Source organism: Tinamus guttatus, unplaced genomic scaffold (assembly GCF_059628265.1).
Source record: "Tinamus guttatus ecotype Peru unplaced genomic scaffold, ASM5962826v1 Tinamus_guttatus_pri_ptg000261l, whole genome shotgun sequence".
NCBI lineage: Eukaryota > Metazoa > Chordata > Aves > Tinamiformes > Tinamidae > Tinamus > Tinamus guttatus.
In genome coordinates, this window is record NW_028288795.1 from 378,745 (window position 1) to 405,370 (window position 26,626).

General features: G+C 48.1%; 1 protein-coding gene across 1 annotated transcript in view; it reads right to left on the reverse strand.

Annotated features, from left to right (window-relative positions):
* The window catches only part of FBN3 (fibrillin 3), a 66,477-nt gene extending 51,504 nt beyond the window's left edge, over positions 1 to 14,973 (reverse strand). Inside the window, exons 1-4 of the mRNA XM_088527079.1 lie at positions 14,915 to 14,973; positions 12,475 to 12,776; positions 3,743 to 3,825; positions 2,137 to 2,235 (exon numbers count right to left, since the gene is read on the reverse strand). Of these exons, the coding sequence (XP_088383205.1) occupies positions 2,137 to 2,235; positions 3,743 to 3,825; positions 12,475 to 12,644 (352 nt within the window). The 5' untranslated portion in view covers positions 12,645 to 12,776; positions 14,915 to 14,973. The remainder of the gene's footprint in view (positions 1 to 2,136; positions 2,236 to 3,742; positions 3,826 to 12,474; positions 12,777 to 14,914) is intronic.
* Between the last annotated feature and the right edge of the window lie 11,653 nt (positions 14,974 to 26,626).

Here is a 26,626-nt window from a genome sequence, read left to right on the forward strand (position 1 = left end):
AGCCTGCATCCATGAACGGCTGCCCAGCTTCAAACAGGAGAGATTTGGGGCCATTACAAGTGAAATTTCTGCCCGAAGGATAACAGGACTCAGCAGTGGCCAACAGAGGTAATTATATGGTTCATGCCTTGTTAATAGGAAGCCTGAACGATAGAGGAGAGGAACAAGAAATCTCAGCCCTTTGCATTCAAGGGATTCAGCACATTTTGTGTATTGATTCAGTCAAGCCATACTGGAAAGGAATGGAATCATGACATTTACCATTCCCACTGCTCTGCAGCCAGAGATTGGGCTAAGTTTAGATGAAGGAATCATTAAGGCACTAATGTTGGACACTTTAAAGCATGGCCCACATTGTCAGGCACAGGACCAGCATAGGAAACGGTACCATCTCCATCACATTCTCACCCTACACTGCTTGCTACAATTAATCGATGCAGAAAATCTCAGCAAATCTGAGAGGGCTGCCTAGCCCCAACAAAATGAGGAGTTGGAAGTGTCTGTCCATCAGTGCTGTCCATCTGTTTGTCTTCCCCATGCCTTGGGGTCAACACAGCCAGCAAGAGCTCAGGTTTAATGAACCTGAGAAGTCTTGGGAGTCCAGGGTTTTCACATAGGAGCCCTGATCATTCGCAGCTTTCCCAGCTAATTTGCAAAGATTGTTACTAGATCTGCTTAGGGCTGCTCCCATTTCTTACTTCTGCCATAGGCCCTGAGGTCCCATCACCATCTGACTTATCTCCAAGACCAGCAGTGAAGAGCCTGTTAGAAGCCCCTGTACATATACAAGGCAGAAGAACATCTTTCATCCAAGAATTTAGAGGCTTTATGCTTTGTAAGGCTTTTCCAGGGCAGCAGAGAACAAAGCTCTAAGAAAAAAAAGAATGGTACCTCCCCCTAGTTAACTTTTGCCATGATTGTGTTGGACTAATTCTAATTTTATTTGAAAGGATCAGCATTTGCAGCTGTTCTGCTAGCCCTTCAGTAGCAGATTTTGCAGACAGGTTTCCTGCTTGCTCACTGACTACTACTAACTAAACAGTCACTTGCAAATTACTCCTAAAATCTCTTTACTCCTTCAAGTAAGAGACCCAACTCTTTGTTATGACAGAGAGAGCAGAGTGGCTTTTATTGCCTCTGGAATGCACAACTTGCCTGCTTTACCTCCCTGAAGCATTCTTGAGCCAAACATGCCCTGAATGAACACCAGATTTGATGAAGCCCCTGCAGAGGGGCTGAAATTCCCCCCAGGCTCAGGGGACTGCCAGCCCCATGCCCAAACGTATATACTGCCTTCAGCATTCCTTGCATTCCTGCCTGATTGCTAACATATGGACCCTCACTCCAGAAACTTCGGTGACTCCAGCACCTTCCTTCCAGCCAAGCGCTGGGCGGCCTTGCAGAGTGGTGGCACGCAGAGGCTCCCGAGCTGAGCGCTGTCTGGGGACATCTGTGGGGCTGGAGCACAACGTGGCACTTTGGAAGCAAATTCAGGGAATTTCCTTCCTCGAGTCACACCCTGGATGTGGGTTGGAGTTTGGAGGGGACTAGGATGCCTGGGAGTCACTTTGTTAGCAGTGACTTGCTTGCAGATGGGTAGCAAGGGGGAAGAGTTCTTTGTCTCAAGCTATGGTCATCTAAGACATTAAAAAACTTCCTAAAGTCCTTCTAGAGGACATGTGCATCAAGCCCTCACCATTTTGTTTCCTGAGGCTGATTTCTCTCTGGTTTCTCCTCAGGTTTCTTAAACTGGAGCCCCAGAGCTATGTTCTGGCCCAGATCTTCATAGTGAGAAGCAGAGGGGGCAACATCTTCCTTTGATTTTTTGGGGCACAACACTCCTAACCCAGCCCAGGATGTGGTCTGCGTTCATGGTTCTTATTCAACCTTCTCCCAGGGAATTGCAGGCACGTTACCAGTTCTCTGGGCACACAGGCAATGAGGAACCTTCCAGTAAAAGCACGATTCAAAATGAAAAGTACCGCCCAATTGAGATCCTAGCTTGGTTCCCCAAACCCACAGTATTTTGGGGAAGCAAAGAGATTTTCATTGCCTTTCATTGTGACTACAGATTTTTTAAGAGGGCAAATAACTTTTGAAGAAGAAGGAAAAAAGTCAACAATGATATTCTCTTACCTCCAGCTGAACCACAGTTGGGAGAAAGTTGTCCATTGGAGCACGTGCACATGTTTGGCCTTGAACAAAACCCATCACCACAAGAATTCCTGCAAATTGCTGAAGGAAGAGAAGGAGACAATGATTAACACAACATGCTACATTGTGAGCTTGCTCACATCATGGTTTTGATGGCCAAAAGGGAATTAATTCACTTATTTCTAAGAAGAACCCTAGAGGTGGGGAAACCCCTTGAAGAGCTCAGCTTGGGCAGAGCAATCATGAGAAGGACCCGCTCTTACACAAGGAGCGAGTTTCTGGAGACATCTTCCTTTAATCACAGATTACAGCAAGTCCTTTTAGCACATTGCATTTTCCCCCCAGCAGAGGATGGGGAAGGGGTGACACATGTCCCTATTCCTGCCTGCTTTGAACGTGTCTTAGCAGAGACAAGTGACCTTTCCACTGCATCAGGTTGCTCTTTTCCTGGCAATTTTTGTGCTGCCATGAAGTGTTCCTCAGCCCGAAACAGGGCTGAACAAATCTCACAGCTGCTCAGATGCAACACGCCAGGTTGAGCCCAAAGCACTAAGTGATGCCTTGGAATGATGCCTTCGTATCAGCCCCTGCTTCTTGGCTGGGACCCCTGCTAATCTCTTCCCCTTCCTGTGCCAGGGGAGCCAAGAGCAGAGCTGGCAGAACTCCTCCACCTGTGTAAGCACAGATCTTACTACAAAGCTCTCCGTGAAAGCATCTCATCTCTGTGTGCTTCCTAAATGCAGTTACAGTATTGGTTCCCTGGGGATAGGGAGTCCAGATGGCACATTTCACAGGTAGGAGGAAATCAGTAGGATGTCACTAACCCCACGTGCCACTGAGCACCTATTTTTCAGGCGAGTAAAATATTCAAATCCAGGGGCAATTATCTATATTGTCTTCAGTGAGGAGGATCATATTTGTTGACCCTTGTGTTGACTTTTATTTCCCATGGAAGCATCCTCCAAAGGGGAGACTCATCTATCTCCCCATAGCTCATGTCTATGCCCTGGAGAAATGGGAATCACCAGCTTCAGGTCCTATCCACCTTAATGGATTTTACAGGCGCTCGGTACTTCTTAGTAAAAGCAAGCTCTGCTCCAAATAAGAAGAGCTACCTATGGAAACAAAGGTGTGATCCACCTAAATCATCATCCTGCTTTAAAAACAGGTCATTCACGGGAAGATGCAGAGTCCCTCAAGCAGGCACCTTCTCAAGGCAACACATTTGCAATGTCAGCACCTAACTGTCAACTAAGTAAATCATTTTACCTACAAAAGAAGCTCCAAAATAACTTTCTCAGAAGTCACCGATAGCTTTTTTTTGTAGGCTGGTCTTCTAAAACAGGAGCACAAGCTGTCAAGCCCCAAGGAACACAGTGGCAATTTGGCAGCAGATAAAAGGCCACACATTCAACAGGCCCAATTGTAACCACAATGTTTTAATCAAGAGATGAGACCTGCCGACAACAACTGCTCCTGTTTCAGTGGGTTATGAAATGTTTTGTCATCTCCTCCAGTGTGAGATGCTGATTCCTTCCCACGTGGCACTTAGTTCACTTGGTCCCTTAACAAGAAAATCGATACTCACGGACGATGCATTGGTTCCCTCCAGGCAGCGTTTTCCAGCCCGGGCAGCAGTAGGAGTGAAACCTTGAGCCACAAACATTGGGTCTGAAAATTAAAAACAATTTTTTCCTCCGTTTCTGTGCCGTACATTGGATGAATCCACCACATATCACTGCTGGATGAGAACACAGCCTCTTGCATGACATTTCTTAGACAAATTCTTCTCCTTCACTCTAAGTCTAAACAGGCCACGTTTTCTAATTCTCACCAAAAGAAGCCACCATAAGTTATTTCAGCAGCTTTGTGAGAGTGTTGAGGATCAGGAGTTATATGGGAAGTCTTTAAAAATCATCAATGCAAGTGGCACACTCCAACCTGTCATACAGGCAGACCAGTCATGGTCTTCAATTCATTTGATTGATTAAACCAACAAAATAATTAAAGAAGGAAGAGATCCTGCCCAGGTATACACTTCAGCACAGCATTTTCACCCCAGTGCATCATGCTGCACATCCCCAAGCCAGCTGCAGCTTTCCAAGAAAAACTGCTGAACAAAACCATGAAAACCACAAACCCAAGCAACATCCGACACTGTTTATTGACCCTGGTCACCAAATCACAAACCTCTTTCATAAAAGCCGTGAGGAATCACATCTTTTAAAAAAGCAGCAGCATTTGACCTAAAATCACCAGGGTACATGTAGGTAAAGCTTTCTAGTGAGGAATTATCCTTGCATCAAAAGCATATGCTTTTGAGGGGAGCAGGCCCAAGTTTATCCCACTTCTACCTCCAGCCATCAGATCTTTTCAAGGCTCTGCTTACTCAGTAGAAGAGTCCCCAGATTGGAAAGTCTCTTCCCCCAGTTGCACCTCCACAGACTGTTACATCATTCTAATTTTCTCTTGGAAAAGCAAAGGAAATAATCCACATAGTTTTGCAGAATCAACCCTGCAAACAAACTTGGCATATCATCCCTAGCCTCCAATTACACCAAGCACTTCATTCTATTTTCCAGGGAACATTCCCTCTTGGTTTCCCTGCAGGTTTGTAAGAGCTCTGCTGCTGGCAGATGGCAACTGGGAGGAAACCACAGCTGAGACCAATCCCCATTTGGGCCTTTTTCAGAGGCCCAGGTGTGAGCTGTCCTCACCCTCCATCCACCTGGGGCTCCTGCTTGCAAACTCAAGTTGGAGCATCTCCATTAAAGATCTACAGACAGTGGTATTCAGGTCACTGTTCTACCAAAATGAAGCCTCACCTCCCACCAAAACACCCTGAAACTCTGATGTCAACTGTCTATCCTTTGGATATACTTAAAAGGAAAAGTATATCTGGAAGCAACAAGACACAGACTTCTCTCTAGTGGCTTTTAGGCATCTCAAGTTGACCCTGATCTCCCCATGGCTCTAGTTTGGGTAGCAACCACCAAAAGCCTGGGCTTCATTTGGGAGAGCAGACTGCTCTGTGTACCCCAGCTGAGGGCAGACCCTTGTCCCCTGTCCCTTCCCAAGAAGAGCCCTGCCAAAAACACGGAGCTCAGCTGCGTGTCCCCACCGAGGGACGTGCCCATGGCAAGTGTTGCCTTAATAAAAATAGAAATAAAAATAAAAATGCAGACAAGGGCAGCCCCAGAGCATTAAAAGGAGTGACTAAAAGAAGATAGGCTGTGAAAAGGAGTTCTCCTAGGCCTTCTGGAATGATCCTGTTTGCAGGACACACACCTGGCACCTTTCCCTGTGGAGAAGCCTCATCGGACACTGCCAGACATTCATCTGGGAAATGTTGGAGCCAGTGAAGGTGGTGCTGGCCCTTAGCAAGCCTTGACTGCCCACTGCTCCCCGTAGAACGGATCACATGAGTCCATAATCTGTGCCTACTCTGACCATCTTCAACCAACAAGATTTTGGTATTGCCTCATAGCACAAGAACAGATTTTTTTTGAATATATCTTGGATCCTTAGCCTATATGTGTCCACTAAGATCTTGGCTCATCAACCCCCTGAAATGCTCAGCAGAAAGCAGTATTTCCTAGAGCATTTTGTTTTACAAGCTGAGGATCATGCTGTATGCACTATCTACTTCCCCAGGGCTCTGCATGTTCATGCAGTAATAGAGCTTGAGCAGTAGTTTGCAAATGCAAAATAGAGCAATGCCACCGGAGAAAACAGCTCTTCCTATCAGAAATAAATACACAAAGGGAGAAATATCCAGTTTTTAACGGGAGGACATTCAGTCATTCCTGCAAAGGAAGTGCTTCATTTCTCCTGCTTGAGAAATCCTACTTTTACTTTGCAGAGCAGCCCCACTTATGTTTAGGTTGTAGGAACGAGTTCAAGTCCCAGGGGCTGCAATTTATTTTGGGTTCTAGGATTTTGTTTTTAAAGGTGCAGAGGTGCCAGCTTTCTGTTAGCACCAGGAAAGCCACATGCCTTAAAACTGGCAGCAGCTCCTTTGCTGGGTGAGATTGGCAATACATGAGTATTCCCAGCCCGAAATGGGTTGCTGGGCTGAGTGATGGTTCATTTATCTATAGCACTCAATAATACCCAAACTGCAGCAGGCTTCACATCCCTGAGGTTGGGCACTCTTTGCCCAACAAAACCTAAAACCACTTCAGGATGGCCTTGCCTCATGCTTCATTGGTAATGGCTAATACCTTTATATATAATGACTCCTACAGGGTCAAAGACAGAAACAAAGAAGAAAAGAGACAAAAAGGATTATTTTCATGAGATTATTTCTCTGCTTTCTATATTTATCCTATAAATGAGCAGTCTGGTGTATCACTTCTCTCCAACAGAGATGGAGTAGGTCTTCTTGATGTTTGCTGGAACTCTTTCTGTGTGAGTGCTTAGGGCTGGATTTCCAAAAATAATTCAGAGCAGAAGACAGCTCTGGGTACTGTGGGAACGGGCCAGCTCAGACCCAGGAATGCTGCCTGCAAAGACTGCAGATCCCTGTATCCCAAGCCCCATTCCCCTTTTTCAGCTGACCAGGCTGATCTGAGATCCCTTGGCCACAGGTAAAGTCATGGAGCAAACGAGCAGAAGTCACATTGCTTTTTACCTTGCTAGTAGAAAAAAGCAGGTTTCCTTTGCTTGGAAAGAATTGCACAAAGTATTTCTACACCTGCCCCACCAAAAACACCTTTCATCTCAATTTTTTTCAAGTATTATCTCCATTATGGAGACCTAGAAGATGAACATGAGTCAAAAAGAAATCCCCCTCTTCAGAAACACAAGACTGTCTCTATGGCAAGTATAGCTACAAAATACAATTAAAGAGAGAGAAAGAATTATTTTTAAAAGAATATATAGCTATTCTTCAGTTTCATAAAAGGAATGAAGAAAAAAAAGGCAAGGAAAGCCTTACAAAAGAATCCGTGTAGCTTTTGGAAGCATCTACTTTGGTTGGTGCTGAGTTGAAGCCCAATAATGTTTGCATCTATAAAGCCTTTTCAACAGTTGTTTTTCTTTCTCTTATTTGGAACTTTATATATTTTGTACGGATAATGGTAAAGAAAGTCTTCTCTTATCTGTGTAATATTAAGTTTAAATCCTATACATCAGCAAGGAATTATAGAGAAGACTTAGATTTAAAATTCAATTGACTGCCAGGAACTGCACAACAGTTTCATTTGGAAAGCAGCAATATGAAGTCTTCCATCCTTTTTCCTCCTTAAATTCTTAAATAAATCAAAAATCCAGTTCTTAAAGCTTCCAAACAAAATCCCTATATCTTGTAGGCCAATACCTGCCTTCATGTTTCCTGGCAATAACAAGAGAAACCAGACCAGAAGTCCAAGATCAACCATTTCACAATATAAATCAAGACACCAGGGAAATGTGGGAACAAGAGTTCAAAGGCAGAAGTCTCCATCTGTCGCCTTCATTTTGTTCCTGTTCTTGTTAGGTTTGTAATATTTGATCTCTGGCTTTTTGACCAAATATCAGGGTTTTCATGTGTGGCGTACGTGGGCCTGGAAGCAGTCGTGATGTGCTAAAGAGGGAACTGGATCACACTACCAGACGCTCGGATTGCACCTCCACTGAGCATCTAACAAGCCTTGGAGCCTGGAGACCAGTGCTAGGGTAGGAAGGTGGTGGGAGAAGGGAAGAAAAGTAGAGTTTGTCCATGCTCTCCCTTGACAGAGTCTTCCTTGTTGTGTCTAAGGGGAGAAGTGCCTCCTAAAGTTGCTCAAGTTTGCTCACTTTTCTGTGGATATGTGTATTTTCAAGGTGTTTTTCTACATCCCCAAGGTCAAACAAATGATTTCTTTCTATGTAAGACATGAAAGCTGTGCTTCTCCTGCATTTTAAAGGCCTCTGACTCAAGTGCTTGGAGGAAATCAATACCCCTCACTGGACCCAGAGTAGCAACAGAGCTGGAAACACTGAGTACAATTTGCTGCCTGCTGTTTCAGCCTTATTCTTTTGAATGGAGTCAGCTAAAACATTGTCCTTGAACATAGCAGGAGCAGATTCAGGCCCTGGATCATGAATTGTCTGACAGTGACAGTGGTGCTTGGGCCAACAGTGCAGCTTCAAGGCACATGTTTCTCCTAAAAGAAAACCAAAGTCACTGTGCAGAGGAAATTATAGGTACTGCTGGCCCTAAATAAACCTGGTTGTGGTAAGAGCAGAGCGTTTGTGTATGGAAACACACATCCTAGAGATTGATTTGCTTTTTTATGTCAAATTAGGAAGGTTAATACTACTTAGGCGAGCAGCAAGCTCCACGAGACACAAGGGACAGGGCTGTGGTTTCACCGTGTTCTAGTTCTACAGGACTTGGGGTCAACACAAGTTGGTTTAGCCCTTGGGAAGAAGAGCCCTGTCCTGTCCCCATGCCGTGCTCCAGGGCCGCACCGTCCTTCCCACAAGCATTCAGCAATCTGGGTCAGGAATGCGATTGGGGCTGACGCCCGCCATAGCATGAAGGAATGAGCAGTTTTGGGGCAAGAATCCATTCCCCAGGGGCAGGAAAGCAGAAGAGAGCTAATAATTTTTGTGCTGAACTGCCTGGGATACTGCAGTGCTTTCAGCTCTGCTTTAAAGGCTGCTGGAGCTCATCTTGTCTCCGCACACATCTCAGAGTGGACCAATAACGTGGTGAGGCTGGTCCTTGCCACATCCAACCATCCTCTACCATCGGACACCACCACAGCACCAGCTCCAGCTGAAGGCCAGGACCACAGCCTTGGCCTTCTCCCTTCTGGCCCATCTGAACCTCCAAGTTTAGGTGCCAGTGAAGCCTCTACCTACATCCCAGCAAATCCTCCGGTGCCGTTCGGAGATTCCTGTGGGATTCCCTGGGTCCCTCCTCTAACTTCTCCAGCCTGGAGCTGGAAAGGAAGATGCCAGAAGCCTAGAGTAGAGCTACAATGAGCTCCCCGTATTCCCCACAACTCCCACAGGCCTCTTTCCACCTCTTGAGCAAGCCAGAGAGACCGTAGACATCTGACAAACACCTTTCTTCCCCAAACAGCCTCTCGTCATCCATCTTCTCAATTGCAGGGGCCATTTCATAAGTAATGGGCTTGACATAATTCATTGTGTTTAACCTCAGGCTATAGATGAGCCTTTATTCTGGCTTGAAAAAACAGGCAGCCCTGAACCTACAGGAAATCATCCTGCAGCTCAGCTGGCTGCAGACTAATCATCTTCTCTTGCCCTTTGTTAACCACATTCGTGCTCTTGGAAACTATTCAATAGTTCATTAAACTAATAATCCCATTCAAATCTTGCCTCGTAAATGGATTTGTCAGTGTTGTTCCTTTCAGGAGACAGTCGCTTTAAATTGTCTCTACTTTAATGGGTTTAAGGACAGATTAAATCATTGCTTTGGCTGTGATTTATCACTCCATATTACTTTAATAGTTGCTATTTGTAATGGCATTGGTGAATCACAGGCATGTTTGTTTTGCATTTATTTAATGTTTTACCCGTTATTAAAGGAGATCGGGGTGGTAACAGAGCTCCAAGTGATATTTTCCAACAAAAATATATAATCTTTCTTCCTGCATTGCTGAAGCCTCTTTTACCAACCAGCACTCACTACTCCAGGTTGTCTACAGCAATAGGGGTAGACATTGTTTATCTTGCAGAGCTCATGTGGGCCAATACAGTGTTAGAAAGCAGGTTCTCCCCATGAGCTCTATGACATTAAAATATTCTCTGTATTTCTATTAGTACCATTTGACTAATCACCAAAAGAAAGCAGGTATCTTGTGCTGCTCTCCTAACACACAAGCTCTGATGCCCTGAGATTTCTCCGGGCTTTCCTGGGAAACCCTCATACTGCTGCTGCAGGAGGTTGTGCTACGTGCCCAGAAGCAGGAGATACTTGAAAGAAATAATTAGCACCAAAGATATTCCATATAAAAGTTAAATTCAAGCTGGAGCATCTTTCTGAGAAGTTGCAAGTCTTTGAAACCAGTTCCAAAGCCAGTATCTGAAACAGTGTCATAAACACTATTAGAATAAACTCTATAGATAAATACATTTAGAGGTTCAAGTGTCTGACAAGTTGTCATTACCGAAGAGAGGATTCAAGGGCTCACTGTCACTGGGATAAGTCACTTGCATGCCTACACTATAAAATAATACCAAAATCAAAAAAAAAATACAAACCTACCCATACTTTCACTTAGATTTACTGCACTAACAAAAGAACCATAACAGTCTGTGATTAAACAATCCTAAAATGATGACTTAGATGGTTTCCTCAAAGAAGGGGATCATATACGGTTGGTTTTTACAGCAGCAAGGAACGTGGATGAGCTAAGGTAGCAAAACTCAGGTCAGGAAAAAAGTTGACCCAAAACTGGCGCTCTCTGGAATTGCTTCCATACACAGAAAAAGGATGAGGAACCAAAACCATTTGGGAAGTCTACAGAGAAAATGACTGGGTCTGGGACTCTGCAGGAGATGGCTGCCAGGCCCAGTTACAACATTGCAGCTGGGGACATCTGTGACCACTTTCTGAGCCCAGTAAAACATCCCTTAAAACATCATTCTTCAATAGATTTCTCATCTCAAGTGGTTTTATCACTGCTTGGAAAATGAGATTTGAAAGAGCTCGCTAGCCGAAGGGCTAGAAATCCCAAAGGGAAGATTTGGGCACAAAACCTAGGAGAAGTGTTGGGTCACTCGACACAGAGCACGGAAGCACCATGGGCAGAGGTTCCAACCACCCTGGGACTTGCCAGCTCTCCCTGTGCTCCCATCAGGATTCTGTCCTTTGCAACAAGACCGCTCTCCCAAGAGCCAAGGAACAATGATTTTTCCATTGTCTTATTTTCCAGTTGCACAGACTTCCTTGAACGGCGCTTGCACTTATCCCTGTGGGACCTTCTCTCTGCCCACAGCATCTGCTTCAGAGGGTGTTAGGAAAGCAGGGAAAATGAAGGAGGTGGCAGTGTGGTCCTTAATGCTCAGCAGGGGACTGGGAACCAGACACTTCAGGCCCAACGCAACCATAAACTCACAGTGTGGCCTCTAGGATCTTGCACAACTCTAATTTGGTTTTGCTTTGAGTCTTGGGTAATGTCTGAGGCTTTAAAGTAGACAAAAGTTTTCAGAAACATTTCTGACCTGGGAATTTGCTCTGCATTTTTTAAGGGTACTTGGTATTTGGACACTTCAGACACATCAAAAGTTAAAAGGATTTGAGCTGTCAAGTCATTTTTGACAACACGATCTGGTAACTTTTGTCACTGAGCTCCAGAAGTGGCTTACACCCCCTTCGGATGTAAAGATTTGGGATCTTTTATCTCAGGGATGATCATGCTAAGAGAGGAGCGTTACCGGTCACACACACGCTGGGACACACCGGGGCTCCCGTACCCGTGAGCGAGTTAAGAGCTGCTTTCTTAGCCCGTTTTTAGAAGATAAGACCCGACAGGGCAGTCACTGTCCACCTTCTCAGAACCCACAACCACCCTAGCGAGTGGCCGAACTGCAAGAGCAGATGCAGCCAGAACCCCGGCCCTGCCCCGGCAGCTCCATTGCTCCGGATCCAGTCCCAGCACTTCCCATTGGGCTGCCCGGGATGAGGGCATCGCATTCCGGCCCTCTCGAGACGCGTTCCCCGGGAAGCTCGGCAGGACTTTGGCGCAGCCCGGCCGTTGTGCGTGTAACACGTTCTGCTCCGATTCTGCCCGCCGACACGGGAACTCCTTCCAAGAACGGCAGCCAGGAAGACTTAAAATAACCCAGAGCTGAGGCCGGGGCCAGGGACCATCCTGAGAGCTGGAAAAGGCAGCTAAGCTGCAGCACAAGCCACAGGCTTCTTGAGCTGAGCCCTGTCTCCATCCACGCATGGAGCTGCTCACAGGTCCTGCTCTGTCCGTGAGCATCATCCATCAGCATCCATCTGCCTATGGATGGAGCCACCACCATAAGTCACAGCAGGAAACTCAACACAGACAGCTGCCCATTACAGAGAGCCACATCCTCTCCAGACCTAGCCCATCCTCTAAGGGCAACCAAGAGGGGCAATGAGCTCCTGAGCCTCAGCTGGTAGCAGAGAGCTGAGGGCAACCCAAAGCCCAACCTCGGAGTGACCAATGTCCCTTGGAGTGAGGGTGCAAAGCCCCACAGCAGCCATGCAAACACCCAGCCTTCTTCCTGCAAGCAGGACTCCTTGAGCTCAAGGAAAATCCATAAAAGCCAATTCTGCAAGCAGGTCTCTATTGCTACGGTACTAACCCGAGTTCTGCATCATAAAATAGAAAAGAACATTAAACGTACCCTCGTAAAGTGTCTTGGCCTCTTCTTCTCACTCTGTTTGCTGGCTGTCTTTCCTCATAGCCTGCAAATCTGTCTGTCTGCAAGTCCCCTTCGTATTGAGCCTGGGCTTGTTCCACATACAAAACCGCTGTACATCCCAGCATGAACCTTGCCAGCCATAATACCCCCATGGTGGCACGGATTCCGTGATTCCCTTGGTGCCCTGAAAGCTTCTTCCAGCTGGAGGGTCCCTGCTGCCTGGGTGGAGGATGGGTTTTGGCAGCAGCCTCTACGTGCCAAGATGCCGTCCTGCCGTTCCCCGTCTATAAGCAGAGATGGAGGAAAAAAAAGAGAGAGACACACAAGGGTTCTTAAGGGTTTTCACATTTTTAAAATGATCACTCATCCCAGCCTGTCCCTCCCCAGAATTAATACAGTGAGGTCATAAACATCACACCGAGGTTGGCTCCTCGGGCATGCAGCCAACGTACTCATGCTCTCCTTCCCCACCACATCATTGCCAAAGACTTCCTTTCCCAAGAGCTGGAAGCCAACAGAGGAGCTCCAAGCCACAGTTCTGCCCAGGCATTCCTTTTTTTCCTGCCTTTGTGGTTGAAGACCTGCTGGTAGCACATCCAAGGGAACATGGGTACAAGAAGCATGGTGGAAGAGAACTTGAGCAGAGGAGCATGAGAAGCTGTGGAACAGAGGAGGGATGCAGGGTCCAAAGTCTCTATCAAGGCAGAGATGGGGCTAAGAGCTGCCCAAAAGCAGCCACAGGGAACCCGGCCTTGGGGTAGAGCTCAGGGTGAGCACTGGGAAGCCACCACTTCCCTGGGAGACTCTGCTGCCATCAATGAAGCTGTGAGCTGGACCATACACGGGCAAGGACCAGACCTAGGGTTTGGGCCAAAATCACAGATCCTCATTCTCTAAAGACGTTTTGCCCTAAGCAAGTCCGTGTAGATTGCTCCCGATGAACATAAAACTTCCTGGAGAGGAGACAGGCATGTTCCCTTCTCCTTTTCTTGGGAGGGACACACATTGGTCTTTGGAACAGCTTTATTTGAGTCACTCCAGTTCTCCTGGGTTTCAAGGAGAGCTCCAGCCTTTCGTGGCAAAGAGAACAGCCCCAGGTAAGGGGAAGGGAAGAGCTCAGCCTGGATATGGCAGCACTGGAGGAAGGGGACATGGGGCACTTGGGTGACCATCAACGAGGACTGAGTGAATCCCAGGGCTGTGACCAAGGGTGACAGGACCAGGGCTTGGGGATGAGACCACGGGACCACGGGCAACCCTGCATGGACGACTCTAAAGGCGCTTGCAGAAGATCTTGCTCCCCGAGCGGGACCCCCTTCTGCTCCCGCGCCGGCCCCCTCTGCCCTCCCATTCCCAACCCCTCCTTCCCGCTCCTGCCCAGGCATCCGCTGCCCCCCCATCCAGCTGGATCAGGGGGACCCCGGGCCGGGCAGGACCACAAAGCTCCTCTCACCTCCAAAGCCCTGGGGGGGACCGTCCCCTCCGCCCCAGGGGGGAAATATCCGCCCAGCGCCTTCCTGCCGGGAGGTCCCGGAGCCTCCCCTGACTGTCCCCCTCGCTTCACACAGCAGCACTTTCCAGCCCAGCCCCAAAGCAGGCAAAAAAAAGCAGCCCAGACAAGGCAGAAAACGTGTCCAAACCCCCCCTCCAAAAAAAAAAAAAAAAAAATCCTCCCGCTTTCAAAGCACCGTCCCAGCTGGGAAGCTCTCCGCTCCGCAGACTTTGCAGGCTCCAGATGGGAATGGGAAAGGCAGAGCGGGACAGGGACGGCCGGGCTGGGAGCAGAGACAAAGGAGCCCCGCGGGCTCCGGCTCGGCTGCGCGCGCCGGGCTGCGAGCGACCGGCCGCGGTCCCCTCCCCGGGACAAAAGGCAACGGGGTGGCCAAAAAGCATCGAGTTTTCCACCTCGGGATGCCCCCAGCCTCTACACGGAGAAGTTAACCCCAAAGGGCTCCCCAATGCATCCATTTCCCTGCGGAGAAGCGGGAGCAGCGCTCGCTACGCGGGCACGTACGCGGAGAGCGCGAACACGAGTCCAGCTGGGAGAGCCTGGAAAAGTCATTTGCACCATCAGGAGAGAGTTTTTAAAAAGGAGGGGGGAAAAAAGACTCCGAAAGTATTTTCAGCTTGGAGAAATTCCTCCGCACACCGTCGGTGAGCGGCACGATGGCAAAGCAGGGAGCGAATCAGTCGCTGGGGCCGATTCAAAACTGAGCTACGAGTTTGGAGGAGGGTCAGGAAAGACAGGACAGAACCATGCCGTTAAGTGTCCGAATTGAATTAATTAGGAAAAAAAAATGTTCCAAACACAACAAAATACAACAAGGCAGTTAAACAATTGCAAAGGCGATTAGAGATAAAGAGAAAGAAACCCGCTCTTAGCTACGCGGGTCAGGATTTAGTCTGAAACTTTTTTAAATACCTTGAGGTCCTGGAACTGGTGATGTGCCCAGAGCTCCTTTGTTTAGTGGAGATCTGGGCAGAAAAGAAGGGAATAAAACCCTCACCCTCGAAGGAGAGAAAAAAAGGTAGAGCTTAATGCAGCCTGGCCAGGGGGAGGGCCTTGCGCGGAGCAGGGGTGCCGGAGGAGTGGGAGTAGCGGGAGGACAACCCTGCCGCATTCTTGAGCCAAAAGTTTCCAGCTTCCAGGAGGGGCTCCGGGGGGAGAGGTTGGCTCTCTTTCCCGGGAAGCCTTGCAATTCCAAAGCCGCTCCGGTGTCACCTCGGTCGTGGCCCGCTGCATCCCGCGGCATTTTCCGTGCGCGCCCTGGCAGGGTGAGCACGGGCCGGGGGGGTTTCGCACCGAAGATTGGGTGAAAAACGGTGCATTTCCACAGCGGAGTATTCATGCCTTTCTTTTTTTCTCTTGCAGAAGGATCCTACAGCAAAAAGAAAAAGGTTTCAGGTACAAGACACTTTTCCCTGATTATTTTTCCAGCACTTCGCACCACTAATGCAAAGTGATCATGGGAAGGTGACCCAGCCAGGGACCTTCACACTCAGAAGTGGTCTCAGCTCCACAAGTGCAAATTTTTGAGGTTACAAGGATTTTCTTTTTTCAAAATACATAAATATTGAAAAACAAAACAAAACCCCCAAAGTTGGCAATATAAAATCCCCTTTTTAAGCAAGACTTTTGCCTGACCATCAGCTCCTGGGCTCGCTCCACTCTTGCTCTGCCCCACGGCCCTGGGTCCCTTTTTAAGCCCAGCGCACGGGGTTCCAGCCCAGATCAGCTCCCAGCAGTGCCGCAGTGCCAAGGGGAGCCCCGGGGCTCACACGGGACCGTCACCACTCGTCTTTCCCCCTTTCTTTTCTTTGAAACGTCCTCCCTGTCCTCTTTGTTCCCCTGCTCTCCCTAATGAGCCCCCACCAGCTTAATAGGGGTCCAAGTCATGCTCAGCCTAATTAAGCAGCGGAAAGGCAGCGCTCAGCACAGAGCATTGCAAGGACTGTGGCTCCATGAAGAAGGCTGGCAATGTAAAAATCTCTCTTTTTAGCAAAAGCTTTTTTTTTTGAGGAGTTTTAGTGCTCAGCAAGATCCTCCTCCTAGTCCTGCAATGGCAATTTAAAGACTTTACCCAGGTGAGAACGGCACATGTGGGTCAGCAAGAACATTATTGATACCAGAGACTCCCTTCCTCGGGGTAGTTGAGTCTAATCTTTGTTAACCCCTACATTGCAGCCATCACAGTGCAAGCACCCAACATGCAATGCTATTCCGGCCCCTAAAAATGCATGTAGTTTCTTAGTTGTATTTTCTAAGAAAATCTAGAAGAAATCTCAGAAAATCTAGAAATCTAACTGCAACTTCTAGTGCCATGCACTTTGAAACTGTTCAAACTATTTGATGTGACTTACACGGAGCAGTTTTTCTTCTTTTCCAGGTGCAAAATCAACCACAGAGCATCACTTTGGGGACAATTCGCGACGCAGGTTACATTTAATTAACATTTACCTGGAACGTTCCCTCTTCTCTCTCTCCAGCCTCTGCCTGGGGGTGGCAAGAAGGGAGACCCAGCCCTCCGAATCACTGGCATACTAGGCAAACATGCCTGTTTTTTCCCTTTACATTCCACCTTGGAGGGTTAAGAAGCATTTTAATCCATCCAACATATGCAAATCTCCATGAATGTGATGCTTTTAGCTCCCTCCCCAGTTTTCTGGAGCTGGGATTTTGAGCACAGCTGCATGTGATTAGGGCTCAGCAAGCCCCAGGATTTCAGACAGCCCAGCAAGATCTCCTTAAAGTCTCCTGCAGGCTGCTGACCACTTCTTTATATCCCCACCATCAAACGAGTGGGCATGGAATTCTGCTGGGAAAAACAGCTGAAGAGCGAGGAGCAATTGGATGGCAGTTCTTAGCGTTCCTCCTTATACCCAAACCAATTCCTAAAGATCTTATAGGCTCTTTGGTGTCATATATTGCGCTCTCCACTGTGTGCAATTAAGGACAGGCTTTCTAGCCTGCATTTCACAGCGAGCATCACCTGAGACACTTAGGAAAGGCTCCAAGACTGCTGTGACGGCATAGAGCCCATGTAGCTTAACAACTATATATGTGTATATACAGACTGTAAAACTCAGTGAAGAGATATTTCCCTGGCATTTTTCACCACCTAATCAAAATAAGATGCAAAATCCGAATTGCTGCATTCCTGATCAGTGTGGATACTCTCATTCAAATCATCGTGTAATAACCTAAGCTAGTTTACCCTGTTTCCTTTTTCCTTCCTATTCCAGGTGCCTGTGAATCCGAGCACTTCAATATTCATCATCACGAACACGTAAATAATCAAAGTTCTCTCTGAAGAGTGTGTGATATCTTTGAACAGTCAGTTGATACCACTCAGAATCAGCAAACACTTTTCACATCAACTGTAAAATGGGAGAATATCTCTCCTCATCTCGCAGCCCTGTCCTGAAGATAAACTACCCATGAAGCGTTTTACTATGTGAAGCACAAGGGAAAAGTGTTTTTTACTAATTATTATTATTAACTCTGCCCCTAGAATGAGGTTGTGCAAGCAATCGAATTTTGCATCATCTCTTACGGGCCTTTGGGCAATAAGTAACGTGCTCACCTGGAAGGCAAGAGGAGAAGATCCAGGCTCCTTGTTTTGGGGAGCTCTGTGATTCATTCACACTGCAGGTCACAATCCTATGGAAAAATAACACGAGAGTGTCATGAACTAAAGTCAGTGTCATCATGAAAATGCATAGGAAAGCAGGTTTGAGGTTTCTTAGCCAGTTTTAACTCCAGCATTTTCTGTTTTAATGGCTGATTTGGCTACCTTATGGCTATTTCTCTGAGCAATAAATTTTATCAGATCTCATGAATAAAAGCAGAAAGAGAGAGAGGAACTTGACTTTTTCTGTTTCTCTTCACCAGTGTCAGTTCTGATGCTACGTATTATTATACCCTTTTTCTGTATTTTTGCATAAATGCGCAGGAAAAGATGTCTTTTAGCTACTCAGTGGACATCAGCGACTGTCAAAACTGCATAATAAAGCTGAATATTTTTAACTTTTCCATTTTTGACTTTATTTTAGCCGTGTAATCTAAAAAATGCATTGGCTAAATTTAGTACATGTTGCGTCTTGCAGGATGACACAATTGCTGTCAGAACAGCAGCAGTTATTATAATGCCATTAAAAAAATCAATAAATCAAATCACAGGCGAGATCATTTCACGCCCTCATTTTTTGCTGAGTCCAGTAACTTGTGCATGCCTTAAGCACACACTTTAAAAGACCCTTGAAAGACCTGTATAAACCTTGAGGAAAGGGGTTTCACAACCCGATTTCTGCACTCGTGCAGAGTGAATGGAAGGGAATAGATGAGCACAGAGAACAGGTCGTTCCTGGGCTAAGGTCCGAAATAGTCAGATGATCCCTCGTGGCTACCAAGGGCTATAGGGGCTACTTCTAGATGCCTTGAGCTACCACGGTGAGTCCCAACGTCACTGCAGCTTGAGCAGGAGTGAGTTGAGGTGGCCCAGAGCTCATAGAGCAGCATAGCTTGTGATGGGAAGCATTAGGAGATGTTCTTCACCTTGCCTTTATCATGAAAATGGGGTTTTGTCTGAATTTTAGAGAATGGGCTACATTTTCCTTGCCTTTGAGCCCATTGGGTCCTATTGTCCAGATTTTCGATCCGCTCGCGACGGACGGGAATGACCTAGGCCAAGCAGAAAGGCATGGCTTTCTCCCAGACACGCAGGCTGGGAGGAATCCTCTTGTGTCCCTGCTGCTTGCGCTGTCAGCTCTTGGTTCCAGCCCGGCAGAGGAATCGTCGCTGTTCCAGATGGCTCGTGGGCTGACGGGGTCTGCTGGGACCTTCCTCTTGCAGAGGAGCTGCCTCAAACATCCTCCTGCAGCAACTGCAGAGGGAAGGGAAGAGCCCAAGGCCCCTGCTGTGACAAGCAGGAGATCCCACCTGGGGCCGTGCTGGCTGGTGGCCCTGTGCTCTGAAGGCTGCCACAGATGCCACGTTTGCCAAGTGCTTCCTTCTCCCTATGAGGAGAGGCTGAGGGAGCTGGGCCTGTTCAGCTGGAGAAGAGAAGGCTGAGAGGGGACCTGAGCAGTGTCCATAGGTACCTCAAGGAGGCCGTGAGGAGGATGGTGCTGGTCTCTTTTCACTGGTGGCCACCGACAGAGCTAGAGGTCACGGCCACAAACTGAAGCACCAAAAGTTCCACAGGAACTTAAGGAAAAATTTCTTGACAGTGAGGGTGCCAGAGCACTGGAACAGGCTGCCCAGAGAGGTTGTGGAGTCTCCTTCTCTGCAGATCTTCAAACCCGCTTGGACGCAGCCCTGTGCCACGTGCTCTAGGTGACCCTGCGTGTGCAGGCGGTTGGACTAGATGATCTCTAGAGGTCCCTTCCAACCTTCAGCATTCCGTGATTCTATGATTCTTGGGACCAACGCGGCTTGCTGGGGCAAAAGCCTGCGGTGCCTGGCGGGGCAGAGCCACAGGGCTGGCCATGGTGACACATGGTCACACAAGCCCGCAGGGGAACATCCTTTGAGGTGGCAACGAGGTGACCCCCCCTCCCCGTCACCTCCCAGCCGTGTGGGGTCCTGTCCGACCAGCTCGGCCTTCAGGGGCTATCGGAGCAAAGCTGAGGCCAGCTGGGCCACGGGCCATGGCACGAGCTCCAGCAAGCTGCATTCTTGGCTCTATTAGCTGTCCATAAGTTAAATTGGGGTTAATTTGGATGCAGGTCTATACGGCATTTAGGGGTGCCTAGACAGGGATTCGGGGCAGGGATTCAGTCAGCAGCACTTGGATGAGGCCAGGTCAGAGCAAACGCTGATGGATCAGGAGCAGAGCAAACCAGACCGCCACTGTTCTCCCCCTTTCCCGGGGCTGCAAAAACATCCCCTAATTCCATACATGTGTGTGAGGCACTACGGAACGGGACCACAGGGCTCCCATGGGCATGGAGAGCAGAACGAACGCGCTGGAGCCAGCAGCAAGGATCGAGGTACCCACTCGTGATAAGCTGCTATCTGGCTCCGCTCATCCAAAGCTCCCGTCTGCGCGGAGCATTTCCAGCCCCGGAGCTTGTGATCCCGGTTGCAACATTCCTTTTGTTTTCTAGGAATTTGACTCCACCAAGGAGGGAAACCACAGGGAAATTGCTTCAGTGTGCGCGCTAGATGGGGAGAGGAGGGATGGGGCTCAGGCATGATGGATAATGCACGGCTCAACAGGCAAGGCTTGAAAAAGCACACTTTTATTTAAACCTAAGGAAAGTGACTCTTTTTTCTCTTTAGCTTGGCAGGCAGCAGCAGCCATGCTGAGCCCAGGCAAGGCCAGATCAAAGCCAGGCAAGTACGCTGTGAAAAATCAAGCACTGGACATTTATTAAGATTTTATTCATAAAATAACCATGCAGCGAGTGCAGTGGGATTTCACCGTGGAACTTTGGACATGGAAGCTGCCTTATTTCGAATGAAAATTTCCTCTTTCTGCTGCCAGGAGTAAAGCAATCCCTCCATTTCCTGCAAAATTCAAATCAGGGACACAAACCCCTTTATTGTTGCCCTCCGATGGGCCGGATTCATCTGCAGCCCTGGAGTCATCATCTCCTTGCACTGTCCAGGCAGATGCAAGGGAGAAGAGCTGCATATTCCTGCCCCAGGGAGACCCTCCGGACATTATTCTCTTGTCCCTTGGTTGATTCAAGACCCTTCCATTTCAAACCTTTGCGTTTGAGGCTCTTTCCTCCCCTTTGTGAAAGCTCTCGCACAGAAGTTTAACTTGGCAGCGGTGCCGGAACAGATGGAGAACACTGGACCAGCTCCCCACATCCCAGCAACTTCTGCTCAGTGCTGCATGGAGGGTTTCCAGCCATCTTCCCACTTACATGGACTTGGGGAGCTGCCAAGGAAAAACCTAAAACCAGTTTTCAGATAGAGGAGCTGAAACTTTCTTTAGGGTATCAGCAATGGTTGAAACTCTCTGGACAAGCCACCATGTGAGTGAGATGTCCCCAAAACTACCAGATCTATGAAAAAATAGGTTAATTTTAGGGAAAGTCAAGATAGCCTTTCCTGTGACTCACTTGATGAAGGTGTTGGGGTGGTGAAACCCAATTAGTTTATCCTAAGATTAAAAACTAAGATTAAAAACAGGGAGAGCCCTGCCTGCCTTTGAAGAACATCCACACGCTTCTGGGCCCAGCCATGAGCAAGACACGGGATGGAGTCATTCCTCTGGAGAGAGAACATCCTTATTATTCCTTTCTGTGCAAACAAGCGGAGCAAAAACATGTTGAGGCTGTGAACACCGTTCACAATCCAAGCTGGAGCAGCCAGTTGGCACAAGGACACACACAGCAAATGAACGAACCCACTGAAATGGAGAAGTCCAGGTGGGAAGCGAGGGCAGGAGCTCTCATTTTATCTATTTTAATACTGGTCTTTTTGCAACAAGCAGCACAAGGCAGATTAGTTAAAAATCACAGCAATGAGCACAACTTGATAAAGGTTGCAAGCAGATCTGAAGTTGCAAGGGGTAGAATTTTTCTGTGGAGAGAAAATTTTCTGAAAAAAAAGTTTGAGGTTCTGGAACCATCTGCAAATTATTTCAATTAAAACAGGGAAGGCCATAACATGTATTTTTTGGAAATTCAGAACTTTAATTTTGATATTTCTTAGATTTTTCTTTTCTTTTTTTGGTTTCAAAAGAAACATAAGCCAGATGGGCTGCATCCACGGGTGCTGCTGGAGCTGGCCAATATCACTGGGGACTTTGAAAAGGCAACTGCATCCTGGGCTGCATTAGCAAGAGAGCAGCCAGCTGGGGAAGGGCAGCGATTCCTCCCCTCTCCTCGGCACTTGTAAGGCCACATCTGGACACTGTCTCCGATTTCCGTCTCTGCAGCACAAGAAAGTCGTTGATATCCTGCGAACAGGGAGCGGAACGGCGCTCGATGGATCTTCACACAACCGAAGACGAGTGTCACGGACCACAAAGCAGCAGGAAATTCAGCTCCGTGTTCTCGCTGCAGTAAATGGCAACGCTTGAGCTCGAGCGTTTCCCTGAACCTGCCGCCCACACTTGGTGTTACAGCATGAGAGGGGAGCAGCAGCTACAGTCAGAGCCGGGTAGTAACAGGGAAGATGGAAGGTCCTTGCACTGGAGATGATTACACAAGTGTGGACCACGTCAAGATGCTCCAACTCTCTTCCTGCCCCAGAACATGGCAGTGACATTTAACTGGATCATGACCCAACTTAGCCCCTGAACAAAACGTGGTATTGGGCTCTAAGAGTGCTCACCGTCTTGCTCCAAAACTCTGTCCAAGTGATTTTTCCACCTGGACAAGGCCAGTGGTCTCTCTAGTTACGATCATCTGTTGGGATACAGTTGGAATAGTTTACTGCAAAACAGAAAAAAACCAAAAGTGATGAGAAAAGCTTTGTGTTGTTCAGTGTTTACTCAATGACATCCACCAGTTACAAGTGGCTAGACAGCGGAAGGATGCAAAATTCCTGTCTTTAAACCATGGAACTGCAGAGTATCAGATCCTCACCAGCAACACACACAGCAACATCTCCGTGTCTCGGGCTGTCTGGTGGAACGTAATTGTCTGTCTCTTGGGTGTTGCATCGTTTTTGCATCCTCTGGCGAATGTTACGGATATTTGGTGATGTAGGGAAGTAGATTTCCCTTTTTCTTCTTCTGGCTCGTGGACACGCCGCTTGTCAGGGCCATGCGAGAGTCGCCGTCACCCGGCTCCGCTGCACATTAGTCTATCAGCTGATGTCATTACTTGGCCGTAGTCACCCGAATGTCTTTAGTTCGTCGCCTGCAGGGTCTCTTTTCTAGTTCAGTGTAATGAGAGACCAAACCAAGTGCCAGCAGGAAATCTGGTTCCTTTTAACATATATAGATCCGAGCAAATAGCTCAGCTCTTACTCGTTTGCTTTCCTGGGAGGCACAAGGCATTTTCTTCCCATCTCTCTCCTCCTGGTACTCGCTGTAAACTAGGAACTGAAGTGAGTTTTTCACCCCCCAAATCTACGTGCTCCGAAGAGGTGATCCATGCTGGAGTGGGGCTGGCACGGCTGGCCAAGGGGGGCCAGAGCTCTGCTGGGCTGTCACCGCTCCCCTGGTTGTGGTACCTGCTCAAGACCCTCACCCAAACACCAAATAAAAAACCTAGAAGGATGGGATGACCATCTGATTTGTCTTCCTGAAAAGCACAGGCTGAACCATGCCCTTGTTGTTCATATTATGGTTCTAATAGAAACTTGCAGGAGTCAATGGCAATTTCAAGGCTAATGGTAGGGCAGATACTGCATGAATGGACTCCCTAATATTGTGGAAAAAAAATAAATCAGCTGGATGACCCAGCCAAATGATTTCAGATGAGAAATAAGGAAAACACTTTTACTGGTGAGGGTGGTTGACCATTGAACAACCTGCCAAGAAAGTGATGGATTCCCCAGTGCTTGACAACCCTGGAGAAGGTTGGGGTGCTTTGCAGGAAGAAACACGTTACTCAAATGGAGGGACCAGGCTCAGTACCATGATAAACTGGTAAAACTCAGTAGTCTCTGACACACATGAAGTCACCCTCAATGATCTAATACCCTTCTGGCCCCTGGCTCTGTGAAGCTGTATCATTGTAAAATATCATCATGCTTCCTCCCCGCACCTGTGATGACTTCTCAGTCCACCTCTCCTTCATACAAAAGCTAACAACAACCATGGCATTGGTTATTACCCAAGTTTCATGAAAAACTGGGAGAGGGGGACATATTTTGCAAAGGGATGGGGGTTCCTTTTCACCCTGAAATCATCTATCTTCTCTTTCCCATCCAAGCAGGAGGGAGGCTGTTCTGCAGGAAGCTCGTGCCTCGTCTCCAGCTGCGGATCGCCCGGTGTGTGCAGGGCTTCCTAGTCCTGCTCACTGGAGACACGAGTTCACTGAGGCTCCCTCCAGCTAATCACTAACAGGCATGGAAAAAAAACCTCACACACCGGAGGAGAACATAAACATCAATGTGATGTGCACAGGGTTATGAAGACGGGAATATATGGAACAGATGGTTTCATTTTAATAAATATTCTTATATTTCCAGTGCTTTTTTTTTAATGGCTTGTTACTGAGCTGTGAATAGCAGGGCTTGTTTTGTTGTTATTGTTGTGTTTTATGAGGACAATACCATGTCCATAACTGCAGACATCAGATATCCTGGTGGGGAAGATAAGCTTCCTGCAAGAGCTCTTGGCGGCTGCCCAGGGCTTGTTAACAACTTCTGGGATTGCTTAGGGCCTGGCAGGAAGGGGGTGCACAATGACAGAGCGGTCAAGAAACCCCACATGCTCTGAAATATTTTATCTGATCTTCCTTCTTCAACAATTTCAGCCCCTGGAGTTGAATTCTTCAGAGTACACGACAATTTCTTTGTGCTTATGGGCCTTCGGTTGGTGTAGAAGAGGTAGGACCATCCTGCCAAGCCGAAAGAAGGACATGGGTGGCATCAAAGTCCCTTGCAGTTCAATTCTCTATAGAAATAGAAACATTTATTGGGGAACCAAATCACAAGAGTGCTCTGCAAAAGAGTACAGCTCCATGATCTCACAGGGGAAGCTAATTCACTACACATCATTCAGTTGCCATTGGCTCAACAAGCTGATCTGGTTCACAAGGAAGGTGAAGATGGGGAATGCATGAGCGATAGTGGGGAAAGTTCTCTGTATCCTTCCATGATCATTGGGATAAGGGATGCAACGAGCACCGAGGCACAAACACGGAAGAGTGAGGAACAGGTGAGCTCCACTGCTCCCAGAAAGAGCGAAAACTCCATGGAGATCCTGCAAGGGCTGCAGGCAAGTGCAAGAAGATAACACGGAGGGTCCAGTTTTCCCTGTGAGGAGCCCCTGAGAGGGGGAGAGTTGGTTTGGGATCTGTCTCTTCTTCCACAAAGCTTGACCCCTGTCCATTTTCAGGTCCCCAAACACTTGTTTTGCTGGGATGTGAAGTCTAGATGCCCTAAAAGCCTGGACGGATGCTGGGAGAGAAGGAACTCGGCCTACTGAAGTTCAGGATAGCCACTTGAGTACCAAGCTATGGGACTTTGGCTGCTCCTCTAGGGACAATTCTGGCCCTTCGTTGTTGGCCAAACCCCTCCTTTCCAGCAGCATCGCTCCCACTTCACAAACCAAGGCCAAACAGGGCTGCCCGGGCCTGGCCCACAGCAGTGTCAACAGGGAGGGCCAAGAGGCCAATCCATGTAGGCCCCTGGAGCTCAGGAATCCTGCTCCAGGGCTCAAAGGGGCATTGCTGGATGCAACCCCTCAAAAGCCACGTTGTCTGAAATGCTTTACGAGTCCTTGTGGCTTCTAGCGCTGCCGGAGTGAAAGATCCTTCCGGGTCGAGTTTACACAAGAGTTTTCAGAACAGCACCAAGAAGAGACGGTCGTTGTGCGCAGCAGAGTCGGGCCGTAGGACAGAGGAACTTGCAAAATTAAGCGGGCGCTCGGCCGATGTTACCGGCCCTGGGGAGCAGGGCATAGGCAGGATGCAGTGAACCTTGTACAAGAATCTGCTTACAGATTCTTGAAATCCTTCAAAGTAGATTCGTGCTTTCCAGCTTCCTACGGTGTGGCTGAGATTCCAGCTGTTTGGTGAAGTGAACGAACATGGGCATCCAATAGGAAAAGGAAAAAAAAAAGGAAAATTCAAACCAGTTTTAGTACTGCTGCTTGAGGACTGTCTGAATCAGCTCTCTCAGGCCTTCTTGGAGGATCACAGGTTATTTCTTGATGGTAAAGGCTGAGTCTGCTTTTTAAACCCATCATTTGGTGTATCTATAATGCACAGAGAAGCAAATCATATTAAAATGGCCCAAAGCAGATGTACGACAACCTTTTTCATCTTTCCCAACAGGCAGGTGAAACCTGGTTTTATACGGAAAGAATATTCAAAAGCCCAGAATACTCTTCGTGCAGTTTCCTGCATCCTGCCATCCCACTGTCTGCATCTTCTGCAAGACCTTGAATCCTGCTCCTCCTGGGCTCCTTTTGCAACTGCTCTTCCCTTTCTTTCTTCCCCCTGTGCTGGACAGAATTGTGTTTATTTTGGTGAAAACCAGAAAATCCTGTTTTCCGCTGGCTGTAGAAAAAGAGGCTTGGTGGAATGAGTGGGGAGCGGATAAAGAGAGGAAAGAAGGGAGGTTAAACAGGGGGCGGGGGATATCCTAGTCCTAAACATCACCTGGGCATTGCTGGCTGTGGCCGCATTGGCATTCGGAGGGACCACGAGCGGTTTCAAGGGAAATGAGGCTTTTCCAGCCTTCACCAAAATCAGGAGGATTCTGCCCACTTCCTAGAACATTCCTGGAACTGAGGACTCGCGGCGGCGCAGCTCTCCAAAGCCGTCACGTTCCCCGTGGCCGGCTGCCACGGCGCTGAGCGCGGGGCCTTGCTCCGGGCCGGAGCTCGGGATTCCTTCCAGGATCCTGGCCGCTTCCCTCCGCGCTCGCTCGGAGCCAGCGGGGCTGGGCCAAGCGCTTCTCCCCACGAGCCCAGAGTCCCCCTGCTCCAAATGTGCCCCTGCGGCTTGGAAAAGCGGCCGGCGGAGCAAGTGCCGCCGCCGCGGAGCTAAATAA